We start from the raw sequence: 19,127 nt of genomic DNA, 5'->3' as shown, positions 1-19,127 counted from the left end.
CGGTCACCGTGGGCGAGGGACTGAACAGTTTTTTTCAATGGTTTATATCGTTTGGCACATTTTGGTCTCCAATAAACCGAATCTACCGGACTGTCAGGTGTGAAAGCTTCCTGAATGCTGCAGCTCAAGCACGGCCTCCGTGACAGGAACGCAGAGCGAGAGAAGAAGGGATGGGAACGCAGGAGGGAGGAGTGCTGAACGAGACGAGACATGTAGATCTGCAGAGTGTAGAGTCAGAAGAGAGAGGGCTCATTCTGACACACAAAACGCTTGAAATCCTGCTTCTTTTTGAGCGTCAGCGCTCAGATTGAGGTGTTTTTGCACGAAAAGTTGGAGCTAATTTTACATCAGCGGCAACATGATCCCCCACCCTGCTGTTCTGCACTTAGCTACAATGATTTTCTGGCACATTTTTCAGCTCTGACTGTGGCTCTCAGGGGAGATCAGGGTTTCTATTAATGGACCAAAACCGTAGCCGCATCAAAGTGGTGACTTTTACAGAATAAAAAAAAAAAAAAAAAACAGCCTCTCACTCTCTGTGCCAATTCTAAAATAAACTATTACAAAACAAGTTGATTATTTACAGAGATGTACAGGTTTATGACGACAGCTTCATAGCATTTTATGATTTTTTACTTCCCGCTGTTGCTGTCAGAGCAATCAAACCTCATCACACTGGCTTTTAAACAACAGTGTTTTGTTTTCTGTTTAAACAATAATCACTCCCCCCACAGGTTTTCTAAAGGAACGGAGGAGAATTTATGTCCACTGAACCTTTTAACCATAACTTTTGGATCACTATTTGAAAAGTTTCTACCACAAACTACCAGACTTATCTTTTTTTTAAATGTCCACTTATGTCAAAGAGTTCATAATGCCATGAAAGAAAAAAAAATCCCACAGTATTACAGATCCCCCATAACAACTTCCAAAAATCTGAATTTCAATCTAATCTGAAATCAAAGTGGCATTTAGCAGAAAATTGTTTGATTAAAAAAAGGTTTAAAAAAAAAAATATATATATATATATGAAATTATTTTGTAAAAGGAACTAGTTATATTTTTGTTCCATTTAATAAATGTGCTTTAAAAAAGGCTTTTCTTCTATTTTTATATGTCTATTCGAAATTAAGGTACTTTATTTTCGAAAAATCACAGGTTTCTTCAACGTTTTAAAAAATGTTGTCTGGTAAGCTAAAATCGGAATTAACACGCTATTGGTTGGTGTAGGTAAAGCAACCAATCCAGGAGAGGCACTCATTTTTTCTTGGCGCCGATTGGCTGATCCTCGAAGGGCAGAGATTAAGATGACCGTTGATGCTAGCTTCTGCAGTAGAGCTAAAAGACGGCTTCAAATGTGGATATTAAGGTACGTTTTGTGTTTGAACTATTAAAAATGCAGTTATACGCGTTTTTAGAGTAGGTCTCAAGTATTCGAAGTGGTTGTGGTCCACAACCGCCGCTGTCGGTAAAACCGGAAGTCCGCTATGCTGCTAAAAAAAGAAGCTCGTTTTATTTTAACCCTTGTGTTTACAAATGGGGTCCAACCGACCCCACACCCGTATCTCTTGTATCATTTGCCTCAGTCCTCGCACGCACAAGGGTTAAGGCTTTTTACACATCTGTGGATAGCTGTATATCCCTAATGAAATACTTAACCCTCCCGCTGACGAGGGAAGAGCGCAGGGGATTTCACGTCGAACAACGGGGAAGATATGGAGATTTCCGGTCACGAAGAAGAAGAAAAAAAACAAACGGAAAAGCGCAGGGTAAAAAGTTCACGCGGAATGCGGGAGGGTTAAAACAATTACTCGGTATTCTCCCCCATGTCCTGATCAAATGTGCTCAATTTAGAGATTTTTTTTCTTTTATTTCAACAATTTTGATGTGCCAGATTAACCTACTGTAATATTAACCTACTGTAATATTAACCTACTGTAATATTGTACTTGTATATTCTATGTAAACAGTCGTGCAAAACTTGGAGACAAAGACTTTCTTTTTCTGCAACAATGCTCCATATACTTGGAATACATACCTAAACTGTGCAGTTTAATTTAACTAAAAGCTTTTAAACATGTTCCAAGGTCAATGGAGAAAGCATAATTACACGACTATTCCTGCTCTAAATGTTTTATTGGTGTTCTCGTTTATTTTATTCCATCTTGTCAAGATGATTAGATTGATTTATATGACTTACTTTGTTTTACACGTTGTAATTCTGTATGTTTACTTAAAGCAGATTGCCCTGGAACATGAGACTTCACTCTTTTTTTTTTTTTTACTATTAAACATGCAAAGAAGAACTACAAAAGCCTTTCGGGTTTGTGCAGATCTGATAAGTAATTTAAAAACATAAAATTTTAAGTAACACAGTCAGGAAAGAAACTTAACACTACATGTGGGAAATCAACAGATTATTTGAGCAGCACAAAGTACAAGATAACACTTCCTGTTAAACATTAAGCATGACAGATACTAACACTCCCAACAAAGAGTCAAAACGGACCCAGTTCTCCCAGAGTTGTGTCATACTTGTGGGAAATTCAGATTGCAACGTCTTGGTTTCATGTTTCAGTCAGATGAGGTGATTCCACAACAAGGAAATCTCCCACATTGGGCTCATGAGAAAATGAAACTGTTTTGGTTGTTGTCTGGTAAGGAATGGATCAACAACAAAAAGAAAGAAAAACACACAATCCCAGGACGAGGAAGGAAACTAAATAAATTACAGGGAGTCCTTGGGGAGTACCACTGGAATGGACACACCCTCTGTAGCTGATATGTTGGGTTCCTGTTTAGAAAGAAAATACCAATACAGCACCAAGACACAACTGGCTGAATGTGTGAGTAGATTATGAAGAAATGTACTGGATCAACATTGAAAACACAACATTATGGCTCAGGTTTGCTCCAGAATTTGCCTTAAAATTAAATTAATGCATACATTTTCCAATGTGGACAGCAATTTCTGTTCCCATAGAGAAGAGCTTTTATTTACCTTAATTGACTACCCATCCACCAGTAATAGCTTGAGTTTAAGGCCAAATAAATATAAAAATATAGATTAAAAAAAGACAATTTAGTAAATCAAATTTATCAACAGGCTAAACAAGATTAAATTAATTTTATAATAATAATAATAATAAAGTCAAAACTTTAACACGTAAAATAACCATTTAATAACCTTTCAAAAATCCAAGTTCAAGTTTTTATTATTTTCCCACTAATACATTCACAACTGCACAATAAAATATGACTCCATTGCAGGATTTCAGAAAATCTGTTTTTAAATGGCACATTTAAAAAACTTCTTTGTATATATTTGGTTCAATGACATCACAACAGGGAGATGAAGCAAAATAACAAAAAGATCCTGGAAGACTTTATGAATTCAGTCGCTGACGTTGATATTTAGACCAAAAGCGACAAAGACTGAGATAAAACAGATTATTTTTCCATCTGATTTGTTGCTGTACTTATTTTGCATCCTTAAAATAAGTAAAAGTTATTTTCTGCTTGCATTTCCTTATATAGGTACATGATTTTCCACTGGTGATAATGCATAGAGTGAAAATGCAGATTAATTTACCTAAACAACTTATCTCCTTCTCTGCAGATCAATGAGATATTATTCCACTTAAAGACTGCATCAAAGTTAGCTGAAGTGTTTACAAACCAAAAATGGTGGAATGTCTTAGATATGATGCATTTAATAATATTTTATATTATTAAATATATATTTTTAACCATATGAAAACTTTGCCGTTCAACAATCGGAGTTAAACAAGTCAAAAATTGTACGATTAATGGTGTTTCAACCTAATTATTCTTTCCTATGAACGAGGAGTGAACAGCAACAGGTGGGGGAGGAGCAAAATACCTGAAGCAGCAAATTTCTGAAGAAAAAAAAATCTAGAAAACAAACATTTTGAAATAAAGTCATTAGTTGCCTTCTGTGATGTCACCACCATCATTTGCTAGTGGAATCTTGTTTATTGGGAATTTTTTGATTAAAGAACCATTTCCAGTAAAACAGCTTTGACATATTGTTGCATATGTAACAAACTGATTTTTGACTGATTTGACAGAAAAGTCTGACCAGTAGCTTTAAGTACGCATTAAAATAATGCAGCAACAGTAAAAAGCCACGCTCAAACATGGTACTTACAGGTCTAATATTGTAGACATTATCATACCACTACTGTAATGGGCTCCCTGTGGAGACTTTAACTGTTTTTGTGGTATTAAATGGTGTGTTTAACGACCCTACAAAGAGCTGACTAGCAGGCTCATAATTTTGCTGACAACTAAAATAAATATAACCACAACTACCAGACAAAAAAGCTATAATATTCTTTCAACATGTCCGGTGGATGGATATATATATATATATATATATATATATATATATATATATATATATATATATATATATATATATATATAAACAAGAGTAGCGTTTGATGTAAAATCAAATGGGCCTCGTTATCATCAGTGGTGAGAGTGGGAGCAGTTTTAAACCAACCCAGTTCAATGACTTAAAAAAAAAAAAGTAGACACACCCCGTGTTCAAACGGAGAACATTTGATCAAAATCACAAAAACTAAAACGTCCGACGGCCATAAATGCACCATCTTTAGAATTTTTATTAAAACTTGAAGCTTTTCGAGCTGAATTTGCTCCCGGGAGTAGTTTCTGTATCCGCATTTCCTGTCCCAACAACCTCTCCAACCGCGGAGAGAACGGGATAAAAGTGTCGGCCTGCTAACATAAATGAAAATAAAAATAAACTTTCTCACCTGGACATAATTGTTCTCGCAGTAGTCGGCTACTCTCGTCAGGTTTTGGTAACTCTCCACCAGCGCTCTCTTCCCGGCCGGAATCTCTTCGTCCAACAACATTTGTAGCTCTGCCATCTTACATCTCTCCCTGCAGAGCCTCCCTTCCCTCTCTCTGCCTTCCCTCTGATTGAAACAGCCACCAGTCCACAGCTCTGACTCGGGGAAAAAAAAGAAAAAGAAGCCCTCCTCCTCCTCCTCCTCCGCCTGGTATTGTGGGATTCCTGGCCCCGATTTGGCGTAAACTCAATTCGAAGATCTTCTGTGTTGAGAAAGAGGTGTCACTCAGATGTGGATTAACGCCACCAACCGTTCCATTCAGGTTCCATTATCGCTTTGGCATGAGTTTCTTGTCAGAAACTGCTTATTCAAAATTTGTTTTGTTTTTCAGATTTTGAAAACTAAAACTCTTCATTGTGATCAAGTACAAATAATTCAAATTTGGTCACATTTTTATATTCTAAATAATAAAAGCGCACTATTACAGTCTGGTTCACTTTACGCAATCGGGGTTCACGTTTTATTCTGTGACATCACTACCTGTATAGGGTGAAGTGTTTTCATGGTCTCCAATTGCAATATGCATTTTTAAAAAGTCTTCTCATCCAAACTTCAGAACTGTGTGTTTGGTTTATATGTTTTTATTCTGCATTTAGTATGTAGTGAAAGAAACTGAGACAAAGAAAGAGCGCCCCCTGCAGTCACAGTACAGTACGGCTGTGTAATTTAGGTGCCTATTCAGAAATATACATAAAAATGACATCATCAACAAGTTTTCTCCTTCCCAATGATTTTGTGACACTCTACCCTATATATCAGTATAGAGGCAAAACAATTACTAATTTATTAAACAAATAGAATCACACAAACTTTCCAAATCAAATACAAATCAAGCTTAAAATACAATCACGATTAAAGTATTCATAATGTTTTTCTTAATCTTCAATACACATGCACATTATATACATTGTTTAAAAAAGTAATCAGACTCTGTTGCAAATTCCTTGAGTCTGATATTCCTATTGTTATTGTTATTATTATTATTATTGCTATATTATTGCAAAAATAATATAGTAATAATAGTAATAAATATGTTAATAATAAGTATATAATAAAATAAGAGTTACTATTATTTATTTTATTTTGTACAACCACAGTTCTGTGTTGTAAAGAATAAAACAAAACATTAATAAAATAAAATATAAAGACATTTAAAGACAAGTCAATATATTTCAAAGATATGCATTGTTTAAACATGCTCTTCTATATGTCTATAAAACATGTACATATAAAATATGATTACTTTTTTACATCAGTCTCAGTATTTTGCTCAAATTATTAAATTTCACTACCTTTTAGAATTTCTCTAAAACAGACAGAGTGAGAATTCTAACTTTTCTTTCGAGGTCACCTATCACGGTTCGATCTGGGGAAAAAATAGGATGCCGTACAGAGCATGCTGGGATGTGTAGTTCCAAGCTAGTATGCGTTAGCAAAAGTGAAATTTACACGGGGAAAAAAAGACTTTTAAAAAATTGGGAACCATTTTTTTTTGTACATAGAATAAAATTAACTTTTATATCCGTAAAATCCGCTCACTGAAACCTTTATAAACTACCTTTTTAGGAGCCCGTTTTCGGGCGAAACCTGAGAGTTATGGTGTTTGTAGGACTTACCGTTGGAAGAAAACTGCAGCTCCCATGATGCACTCCGGCTTAGCTTTATCTGCTGTTCATGGCGTCTATCTCAGGGCTAAGGACAAGTTGCGTTTTGACGGCTGGATAAACATTAAGCTGAAAGGTGCGTGATGTCTTTTTAAAGTTTTTACTTTGACCGTTTTCACGTCATTTTGGAATTTAGCGTCAAGAAGTGGCGCAACTGACGCTGCGCCGCAGAAGAGTTGCTGTGTCCTACATACTCAGCTGGTCGAATCCTCTTACTGTCGGTCAAGACAGAGGCTGCTAACTCCCAGATCTGTGTTTGTTTTGTGTTTGTTGCTGTTTGTAAAGCAGGATTCCCTGCTAGCTGTCACCGACCGACACCAACATGGAGGTGGAGAGTATCAGCGCGGAGGAGCAGAAACGTCTGACCCAGAAAAGGTTCGAAGCCGCGGTGAAAGTCATCAAGAGTTTACCCCCGAACGGTGAGTAAAGACCACCAGCGACTTCCGCTGCCAGCTTGACCAGTTCAGAAGGACTTTAAGTCAGAACTGGTCAGGTTGAGCGACTCTTCAGCTGACTTTCGAGTTAGTGGTGGAATAAAGGGCTATTTCTCAAATTTCACAGAAAATGTGCTCCAGAACGAACACATTGACTAACGTGAATGTATTTTACACTACATACCAACGCACGGTAGCTTATTATTGCTGTTTACTTATTTATCAAACAAAAACGTATCCAATTCAGTTTGTTTATATAGTAGAAATTTACAAAACCTAAACGCGCTTTACAAAAATGTGAGTTCAGTTTACATATAGTCAAACTCTGGTATCAGAACAAGATCTTCTTTTATTCACATTTAGGAATTAATTATGTGAAACAAGCTCACATTTCTTGCTGAAAAGCTTTGCATTAGTTAGTTTTGTCTTATTTCTACTAGATTTTATTTAAGGGATTTGAATAAACATGCATACCACACTTTGCAGATTTCTATTTGCAAACCACAAGTCTTGATTTTTTTTAAAAAAACTTCTATTAATTAAGAGCATCAAATGAAAAACTTGAAATGTTTTAATCTGAGGAAAGATTCTTTAAAAACATTGTGAATTCAGAAATGTTTGTATAAATACAGTTTTGTTTCTATTTTGGTGAGTATAATTTTAAATTTTAGGATCACAATGTTTATATCAGTTAGATCACAATGTTTATATCAGTTAGTTTTGGTCTTTTTTATGTGGTTGGACACTCAGAATCCCAGCAGACTTTGCATAAAGGAAGAAAATAAAATTAAGTTTTTGCATTTTGCACTGTACATTAAACTTTCTGCACAGTTCACTGCAGAATCTGGCAGTTTGTTGTTGCCAATATTGACCAAAAGTTCAAACTCATCTCCAAAAACTTAGTTCAAATAAAATCACAAACCTGCATTAGATGGACTTTTCACAAGGATTAAATCAGCCAGCATTTCTTACTAAATCTGTAAAACACAGAATCAACGGGGCAAAGTGCAACACCTGCTATCTACAGCAGGGATGTCCAAAGTGTGGCCCGTGGGCCGTTTGCAGCCCTCTTGATGATTTTGATTGACCCCTCGCTCCACAATTCAAGAAAAGATTGAATTTACAATTAATTTAAGATTTTTACAAATAAAATCTAATTTGTATTTATTTCTGCTTTCTTTTATTACACTTTGTTGCAAAAATAAATAATAAACCTCGTAGTTTTGGGAAAATAATACAGCAACTGTGCAAGACCCTGTTTATATTTAGCACCACAATGATTTATAGATTTCATTTCTTTAAAAAGTAGACTATTTTATTAAAATATTGTCTATTTGGTAATTTATTAAAGTGATAAAGACAACAAATGTCTTTGAAAATAAATCTTTTCAGTTGTAATTATAATTAAAGCTCCGCGGAGCCTCAAGCGGCCCGAGCAGCCAAGCGCCGCTCCGGCCTATAGCCACCGCGGGGGACCCAGCACCGCCGCCCGCCTGCCACCGCGTACCCTTTCGCACAGTTGAGGCGCGCCTCCGCCAGGCAGTTCGAACCGTTCACTTCGGCATGGTTCCCTGAGGACACACCACAAATTTGGAGCAGATCGGTCGATGTAGAGAGGAGATATTGATGATGGGATAGTCTAGGGGGCGCTGTAGAGTAAAATCACAATTCAAAGCCGTTGGGCTCTTTAGCATTGAGCACAGGTCAAACGTATCCAGTTTGGTGCCAATCGGAAGATGCGTGTTTGATTCAGAGACAATTTTATGCATATGGCGAAGGACAGCCAGTTGGCCACGCCCCCATGAGTCAGAGTTTATCATCACAGTTCCTCATCAGGTAATATAATGTCAGGTGTTAGAAGATTAATTCCATATGTATTACTCAGTAAAAATAAAACATACAGTAGAAAAAACAGGTGACTTCTTGTCAAAAGTGGGCGGAGCTAAGGTTACATCATCATCTGACCATGAGAATGTAATGAGGGTTGGTCACTAGTGAGACATAGGATGTCTGAAGCAGCTGTCACCTTATATGTTGAAGTTATTTCACTTTGATATTTTTTGGCGAATAGTCAAAGTTTGGCACTTAGCCACGCCCACATGCTTTCACATACAAAAATTCCTGTGATAACTTTAGACCTTTAATGTCTCAACTCTGCTGACTGAGTTTGAAGTCTGTATCTCAAACGCTGTAGGAGGAGTTTGATCAAATACGTCTGTGAAAAACAGTAAATGGCGAATTTAATCCAAAATGGCCGACTTTCTGTTGGGTTTGGACCATGGCTCCAGGAGACTTTTCTGTAGGTCTTGACACGATACACAAGTGTACCAAGTTTCATAATTCTAGGTTAAACAATGGCTTGGGGCTGATTATTTAAAATCTTCAAGGGGGCGCTGTTGAGACATTAGGCCACGCCCACCAAAAATCACACTGGATTCCTGTGGTGTGGCCCACAAAGATCAAACCTAGTGAGTTTGGTGCAGCTGGGCTTTAAACTGTGGAATTCAAGGCCAAACGTAAGGAGACGGCGTTAAAGGTGACTTCGCCACGCCGCCACACCCACCTGCTGCATCCAAACCAAACGGGGTTGGACACCCTGACACACCAACATGTCTTCTGTCTGTGGACACAGTTTCATGTTGATTAGGTGAAAGGGGTCAGATAGTGAACGTTCGCAGAAAAACATGACACTTCCTGTTGTAAGGGGGCGTGGCTTAGGTAATCTCAAAATTTCACAACTGGGTCTCGTAGGTCATCCAAAGGTGATCACACACAGAAAGTTTGGTGGCTCTGTGAGTTTATTTGTAAGAGATATAACAGTTTATTACATTCTGTTGAGTCGGTGAACTTTGACCCCTGGAACGACCCCTTCAACATGCTCGAAAACTCACGAATTTGATAACTTTGAATGGGCCATGCCTTATAAACGATCTGACCGAGTTTGAAGCCGATCGATCGAAATCCCTAGGAGGAGTTCGATCAAATGCGACGTGTGTAAACGGCCAAAATGGGCTCAAAATCGGAACTTCAATCCAAAATGGCCGACTTCCTGGGATACTGGCACTATGACATTAATTGTAAATTCTGAGTGTCTTGGGGAGCTCTACAACTGTACCGAATTTCAAGTCTCTACGATAAAGTAAGTGAATAGAAAAGGGTCTTTTGAAAGTTTCTAGGGGGCGCCCTTGAGCCGTTTCTTGTGCGATTTTTGCGAGGACCTTAAAATACGTAAATTTTCACCGGGCTCTATGAGCCCGCCAAGTTTGGTGAGTTTTTGAATATGATAAAGCCCCCAAAAAGCCAATTCATTTGGCGGAAGAATAAGAATAATAATAATAATAATTTACAGCACGATTTCAATAGGCCTTCGCAGCGCTTAGCTGCTCGGGCCTAATAATTTACAGCACGATTACAATAGGCCTTCGCAGCGCTTAGCTGCTCGGGCCTAATAATTTACAGCACGATTACAATAGGCCTTCGCAGCGCTTAGCTGCTCGGGCCTAATAATAAATTATGCACAATATGAAAATTTGATTTGATATCAACGTTGTTGCTATGGCCGATAACTGATATTTATCGATATTAAATGTATTTTTCTGCTGTCTTGACACCTTTGGGTCAAGAACCACCAGAAACAGACGGCAACAAGATGGAAATAAATATGGGTTGTTAGTATCGGCCCAGTTTTATTTATCGAACCGATACATTATGCCAAAAAATGACTAATGTCAGCCGATACTGATTTTAGTGCTGATATATTGTGTGTTCATAAAATAAATAAATAAAACATGTTGCTCTCGAATTCCCTAACTTGAAAATGTCAGAGTTTGGACGCCTCTGATCTGCAGGATACTCAGATTTATTGTAGTAAAAAAGCAACCTGGTAAGAAATAAATGTAAAAAATCTGTGGGAACAGCTTGGAAAACAGGAGATTTTGCTCTTTCTGAATCTACTTATTGTGTCATATTCCATTTTGTATCGATTGCATCCTTAAAAGCGGTGGAATAGCCCTTTACTTTGCTCCTGAATCAGAGCCAACTGCAGCCTGGTGTCAGGTGAGCCGCAGCAGCTTGAGTGATTTAACTAATCCACTTTGGCAGCAGACCTGCAGCACAGATCGGCCTCTCCTTCACGGCCACCACTCCAGCTCTGTTCACATTACCACCAGTTAGAAACACAGTTTACGTGAACGTGTTGTTTTTATTTTCAGGTCCCTTTCAGCCGTCAAACGACATGATGCTAAAGTTCTACAGTTACTATAAACAGGCCACTATCGGGCCGTGTAATATTCCCCGACCCGGCTTCTGGGACGTGGTTGGCAAAGCGAAGTGGTTTGTACATTTCTCTTTGTTTTTTTTTACTGAAATAAAAACTCTTTTATTTGAGCTTTTCATGTAAAACACGACTGTAGTTGGAGATTCATCTGTGCGTTTTTTCAAGCTGCGCTCTCTGGAATGTGACCTTTGACCCACAAAGCAGGACACTGCAAAAACACAAAGTCTTTCCAACTTTTTATCTCTAGTTTCTATTACAAATATCTCACTATACCTGAAATAAGATAAAACTAACCTAAAAGTAACTTTTCACCGAGAAATAGCTTGTTTTAAATTAAAAACTCCTTAATTTTGGCAGATTATTTTATTTGTAACGAGACATTTTCCTGTTATAAGTGAACTAGTACTTTTTCTTCAATATTAAGGATTTATTGACTTAGAAAAGCTCCTATTACCTGCTGAAAAGTTACTTGCCTTTATTTTAAACGTACTAAGACAGTGTATTTAAAAGTGGGGGCTGCAAAAGTTAGAGGGAAAATGGGAAAAACATTCAATACCATAAATGTTTCAATCTTAAATTTATCTATTATTCAGTCATGCTTTAAAAATAAATAGAATGCATTTAAAATAATTAATTTCATTGTTATTTCTGATGCTCATTTCTGCCGGTCAAATTCATGAAACTCTTCAAACTAACAGAGAAAGCAAGAAGACGAAAGGAGCCACAGCAGCCCTGCAGGACTCTGCCACTAAAAATAACATGAGAACTGCGGGAATAAAACAAAATTTGATGTTATTTAATATATATATAAAAAAATGCATATTTTCTTATCAAAAGAGGGGATTGTGGTGAAAACGTGTATCATCTGGTAATAAAGTCACTATTTTGATAAACATTGCCATCTAAAAATAAGGAAGAATTAAGTGGGATTTACGCTAAATTAATGTAATAACTGTATTATTACATTCAATAATAATGACTGAATAGTGAATACAAACATAATGAAAGTTGACGTTTCCTCCAGAGGTTCATGCTTTTTGTGGCAGCCATTGCATGGAAAAGTTTGGGAAATCCTGTGCTAAGATATTTGCACTAGAAACTAGACCGATTAAAAACGTAGTAAGATTTTGTGTTTTTGCAGTGGACGTTTTCTCTCTTTGCTTAAGAATGTTGTAAATCATAGTTAGTCACTCAGCCTTTGACCCACAGATTGCAGGGAACGCACTGACCTTAAGTAAACTTGGTCTGTTTAAAAAGCAGAAAACAAGCACAACTTTGGTAAAGAGTATTTATTTTTAATTAATATTTCTGCTGACATTTTTTAAAAATCCACCTTTAAGGAATTTTTAAGAGCGGTGTGGATATAAAGGCAAAAAGAAAACTTTCTGGATCTCTTGAAAAGAATCTCACTTTAACTCTGAATAGAATAACAATTATTTGCAAAACTGATGATGTTTGAAAGCTATTTAATCCGACATTGGATTATTTATTTAGTTTTTTTACTTGTTCACATTTGTGAAACAGGGATGCGTGGAATTCTCTTGGAGAAATGTCTGAAGGAGAAGCGATGGCGGCCTACGTTGACCAAATGAAGCTGGTTGGTTTCCTTAACTTTTACATTTATATTACTGAAAAACTTAGTGGGCAAACATCATGTTTTAAAAACTGTTTATGACAGTTATTTTTATATCTACCTGTCTAGTTAGCAGCTAGCTTCAGTTTGAGTTCAGAAAGTCAAGATTGAAATAGTGATTAGTCAAGTAAGGAGGAGGAACTTAAAATGGCGTTTGAGGTGTCATTTAGAGACCTAGCAAACCAGCACCCTATGGAGGGATTTAAAAGCACTCTGTTGTGTGCCTAGTTCACCTGAAATTCATTTTTGAGAAAATACATCTCAGAAATAATTAAGAGTCCACCTCTCTGTGAGATTTTTGACGGGTTTCGTGCCTTTAGTAAGGCACAAATCCATTGGTGGATGGGAATATTCGCTACCTCAAAACTTTTTCAACAAATGTGTTTCCATCAACGCCCTTTTTTTTGTAAAAGTCAAAAACCACCTAAGAGAGCATAGTATTTTTGAAGTTATTTTGAATTTTATCATTTCCGTCTACCTTTTCTAATACGATACTTCAATATCTGTATAAAAAAGTTGATAGGAACATGGCTAGTGATGATCCTGAAGATTTGTCTCTTCCTACATTTTAAGCGAAACTTCAAATGTTTTCTTGGCTCCAAAATATATTTGTCTTTAAATCTTGAAATACATGTAGCTTATTTTTTTCTGGTTTTGTAACAAACGATAATTTGGGTTCAACCCACAGATCCTGGAGGGAATGCCGATGACCGACGAGGTGGAGGAGCTGCTTCGCATCCTCGGACCGTTCTATGAGCTGATTGACGAGAAGAAAAAAATCACGCAGATATCGGACCTGAGCACAGGTGCGTTCTTTTTTTCTCTTCTTTTTTAATGGAGTCAGAAACAGGCAAACGAAACTTAACTGTTTACAATTTGCCTTTGATCTGCTCAGCCCGCTTAACCAAGTTTGCTAGGCAACTGGAAGGCAAGTATGCGACTGCGTACATGATGTAGAGTAGAATATGTGTGGTATTTTAGCTAGTATGCTTTTAGTGTTTGATAGCAATGCTGTTATATGTTGTACATATTAAAGAGTAGATTAGCACAGAGGTTCCCAAATCTTTTCCTACTATGAAGCCCTAAATGGCATTAGCTTCTGGCTACAAAATATGCAAAAAAAAAAACCATAATGTTCCATCTATCCATCTATCTATTTATTTATTTATTTATTTATTTTCTTTACACCCTTGTCCCTCAGTGGGGTCGGGAGGGTTGCTGGTGCCTATCTCCAGCTAACGTTCCGGGCGAGAGGCGGGGTTGTTTTATCCATTGTTTAATAATTATTACATTCGTTTAGCATAAATTCAGATTTTAGTTGGACATGAGTTCCTAAGGTTTTTTCTAGGAATGCTGGATGGTTCCTTTGGTTAATTTGTAAAAATGTGTGTATTTTAGTTAAAATCTTGTCAATTATGCGCTTGCTATGCTAGCTTAATGAGCAAAACACTAGCTTACATTAGACTGGAAACCAATCAGGAACATGAGCATGGCAAATAGCATTTCAATAAATTATATTTTGTAATGATGATTAAAAAATAGTAGAGATTTTATGATAACATTGGCTAAACATTTCTGAAAAATTTATTTTAGCATTTTTTTCCGTCTTGTATCTTGGCGCCCCCTGGAGGACTGGAGGCCCCCACTTTGAGAAACCGCTGTATCGTCACCTTCCTAAAATAATGGCCTAAGATTTAGCTGTAATTTAATTTAAAACTGATATTATAGTGTTTTATAATAATGGTTGAAAAATAGATTAGATGTTATGATTTATATGTATATATATTTATATGACTTAACCATATTTTAGCTTTTTTTTTCTTCTCATTTTTCCTCCTGCCTCCTGAGGCCCCTCGTCGCTGGTTCTGCTATCAGATATTCAGATTTGTGTGCTGAGTTTGATAAAAATCTATTTTTCTGTTCAGGATTTGGAACAATGCTGAACTCGATGGAATCAAAAAGTGTTGCGAAAAGCGTCATCAGAAACATGGAGATGAACGGCACCCTGGAGACCCGGCCCGCCAGGCTCAGACAAAATGAAGAAGTGGAGCAGGAGGAGGAAGAGGAGGAGGATGAAGATGAAGAGGAGGAGGAAGGGAAAGAAGACACAATGGAGATCAGAAAGGGTAACACAGATTTCTTCTTTTTTTTAGATGAAGAGTATTTCCTGGTTCTCATTGTGTTTTTATTCCTGTAGCCACTCAACCCAAGAAGAAGATTTCCACCAGGAGACACAAAGCGTCGCTCCAGAACGGGAAGCTGTCCAACGGCGGCTCCCACCTGGCCAATGGCAGCCATCAGAGAGCCGTCGACGAGCACGACGCCTCCGCCAGGGAGCCTCTGACCAATGGACACCACGCAGGTAGGTGGAGCCAAAATGTCAGCCATTTTGGATCTGATGGGTTCGAAACATCCGCCATCAATTAATTAATCCATCCATCCATCCATCCATCCATCCATCAGTCCATCCATCCATCCATCCATCCATCCATCAGTCCATCTGTCCGTCCTTCCATCCGTCCGTCTGTTCATTCATTCATTAATAAATCAATAGATTTGATCAGTTTGTGTTTATCAGTAAAGGCCTGACCCACCTGGCCCGGTTCTGTTTAATCTCCATCTGAACTAAAATGTCCTCCATGTTCCAGACACCAGAACCAATCAGGTGACCAGCGACTCTGACAGCGAAGTCTACTGCGACTCCGTGGACCAGTTCGGCCAGGAAGAGGCGAGTCCAAACCCCAGAACAGGACTCTGGGTCAGACTTCGTGAGGTACTGACTGAAGGTTTCTGTTTGCTCCAGAACTCTGAGCAGAACCGCTCTCTGGACGACCTGGAGGAAGAGGACAGCCACTTCCTGGAGGAAGATCAGGATCCGCCGCGGGCCGCGAGGCGCAGAGGGGAAGAGAGGGAGATGGGAGGGATGGGAGGGACAGGAGGGACGGTGTCTCTGAGGCTGGACCGATGGGGACGGGGAGAGGACGGACATTCAGGTACAGTTAGAGTTAGACGGGAGCTTAGTGGGCCCAGTAGAACCGGGACCAACACACTGGGAGGGGGTTGAAATAAATCTATCTGTTCATCCATCCATTCAAAACATTTTGGGAAAATCCTACGACAGATTGGAATGAATAAAAATGAGATGTCAGATGGAACTTCATCTCCATTTACTTTTCAAACTTTGTTTATGTTCAAAATGAAAGTTTGGTGCTAAACTCTGTCTCGTTAATAAACGGTAAAAACCTACACAAATCTGTCGCTAACGATGGCCGTTTTCTGTTTCCAAGGCTCCAGGTCCCTCGCTCCGGGATCCCAGCTGCACCCCAGTGGGGACGGACCGGAACCGGCCGGACCGGTACCGCCCAGAGGCAGCCTGGATGAGCAGATCGTGGTGGCGCTGGCCCGGGTTCAGGAAGACATCCAGAGCGTTTTGGAGAGGATGGGAACCGTGGAGGCTCTAACCGCCAACCTGGTCAGATCAGAACCAAAACACGGATGGATGGAAAGTTGGATGAATCCATTTAATTTCTAGTGAAATAAAAATTGTTCGTCTCCCTCTTTGTTGTTTTCAGGCTCGATCAGTGACTTTGCCTTCCTACGGATCGTCTCCGGGCAACAAGAGGAATCGGGTAACTCTATCACATATTGCTGTTTTTGTTTCTTTATTCATTTTTATTTTTTAACGTGTGTGTGTGTGTGTCTCTCACCTAGAATCCATCATGGTGGCCTTTCGACATTTCACCAACCAGTCTGGCCTTTGCCGTTATCTGGCCGTTTGTGGTTCAGTGGCTCATCCGTCTGTACTTCCAGAAAAGAAGAAGGTAATATATATTCATTTTAAAAAAAATAAATGTTTTTTTTCCTCCTGTGAATGTCTTGTTTGATATATTTACTGTTTTGTTTTTATTTAAACAGACGAATCAACTGATGCAGTTTACGGCAAGACGGTAACGAATCCCTACACTGTTGGGCTGCAGCTTCTTTCGTCCTAATTAAAGTAATTTGCTTTTGCACTTCGAAGAAGGAACCTTGGAGCAGAGAAAGAGAAAAGTCTGGAGTTTGGCTGAAACACGAATGCTTCTGATTTCTCAGAACGGTTGTGAACTATCGTAGCTTCTCGATTATTTCCCTAACTTTGGCTCCGTTGCACAAATTTTCCACAATTTTCTTAGCTGCCCAGGAGATGCTGCTATATTAAGATGTGATTAAAACTGTAGAAAACATATAATGAATGTAAAACTGTGTTGAGATGTGAGTCTTTCCTGGTAATATTTATTGCTTTAAATGAGTTTCCGACGTAAAAATCGAATAATTTTGTTGTAGATTGCTTCATATCAGGATGTGCTTTATGTCAGGTTGGTCCAAGTTTTCAATTTCATTCTGCAGGAAAAAGTGCCTCGTCATCAAAATGTAGAGGGCATTACATTCAGTTCTTCCGGGTTTGGACCAAATTACAGCTAAACATCAGAATATTTTACTCAAATTGCTGATTGTTTAACAAAAAATGCAACAAAAGACATTGTTTTTGTTTTATTTCTTGCATAATTTTGATTTCCTGTTTGCAAACCAGTGACTTCTGTACAAATTATATACAGTAGCTGTACAGTTCAGACCTAAATGCAATATTTTAATTGCATCTGTATTAACTGTAGATTAATATGTAATATTTACAAAGGTTGGCGTGCTAATTAAAGCTGATCTTTTCAGAGAAAAACTAATTTAATAATAATAAAATGGTTTACCTTTCTATTAAAATGTACTACAAGCTTTTTCACCCTTTCTGCCTGTGCAGAGTGGTGTGTGCATGTGATAAACACAGCTTGAATTAAAGTTTTGACCAAATAATTTGAGTGTATGTGGCTTATTTTAATAAAAAAAACAAGTAGTAATTTTTAAAAATGGTTGAATTGACCTGATAAATATTCAGATTTTCACCCAAAATATGGTAGAAAAACTATAGTAATATGATTCTACCATCATTTGGATGTGATAAAAATAAATATGTTAATGCTTTTGCTTTATTTACTCCCAATTTTAAGCCAGAAAATTCATCTTTGGTTACAGAACGTTTCATTTTAAAAAACACCAGCTGTCTTTTGGGAGCCTCAGTCGACTACAACCATTAAATTAGCCATTTTAAGGGAAGATTTTTAAAGTATCTTTTGTCCTAATTGATACTATTTTATTAAGAAACCTTGATTCAGTTATTTTTGTTGCTCAAGCTGAACTGGAGAGTGCCAAAGGGAATTTCTGGTCAAATTAAAATCTTTAAAAGCTCCTATTGATTCACTTTTAAGCATTCAGGCTTCAATTCTATGGCAAGCTGTTGGTGTATTTATTCAAAATGATTTATCAGCCATCATTTTTATCTACAAACTTGCAAATACTCTGCACTAGTTGTACATTTGACCAAACGAGCTCAACTAGTTGAATGTCTGGTTATTAGGTAATCCTGTACAGAATTTATGATGCAGAATTAGGGGCAAACTAAAAAAATACAATAAAATGATGAGAATAAATTTATATTATGAGAATAAACTCATACAAGAATAGGTCATAATACGAGAATAAAGTCAAATTTTGAGAATGAAATCAGTATTACGAGAAAAAAGACATTAGAATAACAGAAAATTTTGAGAAGTGAAAATAAAGTTTTACTACAATATAAAAATTCAAGAACAAATTTATGAGAGTAAGTCAAATAAAACAAAAAAAGTCACAGTATTACCAAAATAAACCAGTAATATTGTGACTTTTTCTTGTAATTTTATTTTCTGTTTTTTTAGGTTTTCCTTTTCCACAGCATAAAATCCTGGCATTGATATTTAATATTTTGGCTCATCTTGTGTTTTTATTTCAGTTTCTTTAAGCAAAAGCTTTAAAGCAGCTGCTCATTGGAAAGTTAAACTGTTGCTTTTCTAACTTCCTGTACAAGCAGCTGTACCACAACATGGATACTTGTGTGTAAAATGAACAAATTTCCCATTTTTATATTAGCAGCTCTAAATTAGCTTCTTGTTTTAAACCTTTAGTAAAATACTTTTTAATCAACTTTGCATAAAATTGAGTTAGTTTCTGGTTTCCATTGAAAGGGAAGAGAACAGTTTCTGAAACACTTGAAACAAATGAAGTATGTAACGTATTTAAAGTTTATTGAAAATGTTAAAGATATACGAGGCGGATCATGTAGCAAACATTTTATTTGCATTGTCCCTTTAA

General features: G+C 37.4%; 2 protein-coding genes and 1 long non-coding RNA gene across 19 annotated transcripts in view; 1 reads left to right on the top strand and 2 right to left on the bottom strand.

Moving 5' to 3' along the window:
• The window catches only part of abi1a (abl-interactor 1a), a 52,189-nt gene extending 45,545 nt beyond the window's left edge, over window positions 1–6,644 (bottom strand). For 8 of the 13 annotated variants that reach the window (XM_017301879.2, XM_017301869.2, XM_017301871.2 and 5 more), the window contains exons 1-2: window positions 6,518–6,644; window positions 4,803–5,103 (exon numbers count right to left, since the gene is read on the bottom strand). In XM_017301879.2, coding sequence (XP_017157368.1) covers window positions 4,803–4,919 — 117 coding nt within the window. In that variant the 5' untranslated portion in view covers window positions 4,920–5,103; window positions 6,518–6,644. Of the gene's footprint in view, window positions 1–4,802; window positions 5,104–6,517 lie in introns of those variants that run through there. The other 5 variants (XM_017301875.2, XM_017301874.2, XM_017301876.2 and 2 more) reach the window with 5 other exon arrangements.
• On the top strand, window positions 1,260–17,753 carry acbd5a (acyl-CoA binding domain containing 5a). 5 transcript variants are annotated; one of them, XM_008396512.3, is made up of 14 exons: window positions 1,260–1,369; window positions 6,854–6,984; window positions 11,211–11,331; window positions 12,800–12,872; window positions 13,597–13,714; window positions 13,804–13,836; window positions 14,834–15,034; window positions 15,106–15,270; window positions 15,557–15,636; window positions 15,712–15,901; window positions 16,196–16,380; window positions 16,481–16,537; window positions 16,620–16,729; window positions 16,824–17,753. In XM_008396512.3, the coding sequence occupies exons 2-14, from the start codon at window positions 6,888–6,890 to the stop codon at window positions 16,834–16,836; spliced, it is 1,443 nt and encodes a 480-aa protein (XP_008394734.2). In that variant the 5' UTR covers window positions 1,260–1,369; window positions 6,854–6,887; the 3' UTR covers window positions 16,837–17,753. The 5 variants fall into 5 exon arrangements, with proteins under 5 accessions (XP_008394734.2, XP_008394736.2, XP_017157371.2 ...); XM_008396514.3 differs by having other exon boundaries at window positions 1,270–1,369; window positions 6,851–6,984; XM_017301882.2 differs by lacking the exon at window positions 1,260–1,369 and adding an exon at window positions 6,519–6,641.
• On the bottom strand, window positions 15,080–16,705 carry LOC145549343 (uncharacterized). The gene is made up of 2 exons (XR_014085273.1): window positions 16,616–16,705; window positions 15,080–15,303 (listed from the first exon to the last, which is right to left on the bottom strand). It is a non-coding gene; the product is annotated as an uncharacterized LOC145549343 (long non-coding RNA).
• Window positions 17,754–19,127: the final 1,374 nt, after the last annotated feature.

Source organism: Poecilia reticulata, chromosome 20 (genome assembly GCF_904066995.2).
Source record: "Poecilia reticulata chromosome 20, P_reticulata-male-v2, whole genome shotgun sequence".
Classification (NCBI taxonomy): domain Eukaryota; kingdom Metazoa; phylum Chordata; class Actinopteri; order Cyprinodontiformes; family Poeciliidae; genus Poecilia; species Poecilia reticulata.
This window is presented reverse-complemented; position numbering and strand designations above follow the sequence as displayed.

Excerpts from the sequence above, each read along its gene's own strand:
- acbd5a (XM_008396512.3), top strand. The coding sequence starts at position 6,888 with ATGGAGGTGGAGAGTATCAGCGCGGAGGAGCAGAAACGTCTGACCCAG. Across the intron at positions 13,715-13,803 it reads GATATCGGACCTGAGCACAG|CCCGCTTAACCAAGTTTGCT; the intron begins GTGCGTTCTTTT and ends TGATCTGCTCAG. Across the intron at positions 16,381-16,480 it reads AGGCTCTAACCGCCAACCTG|GCTCGATCAGTGACTTTGCC; the intron begins GTCAGATCAGAA and ends TGTTGTTTTCAG.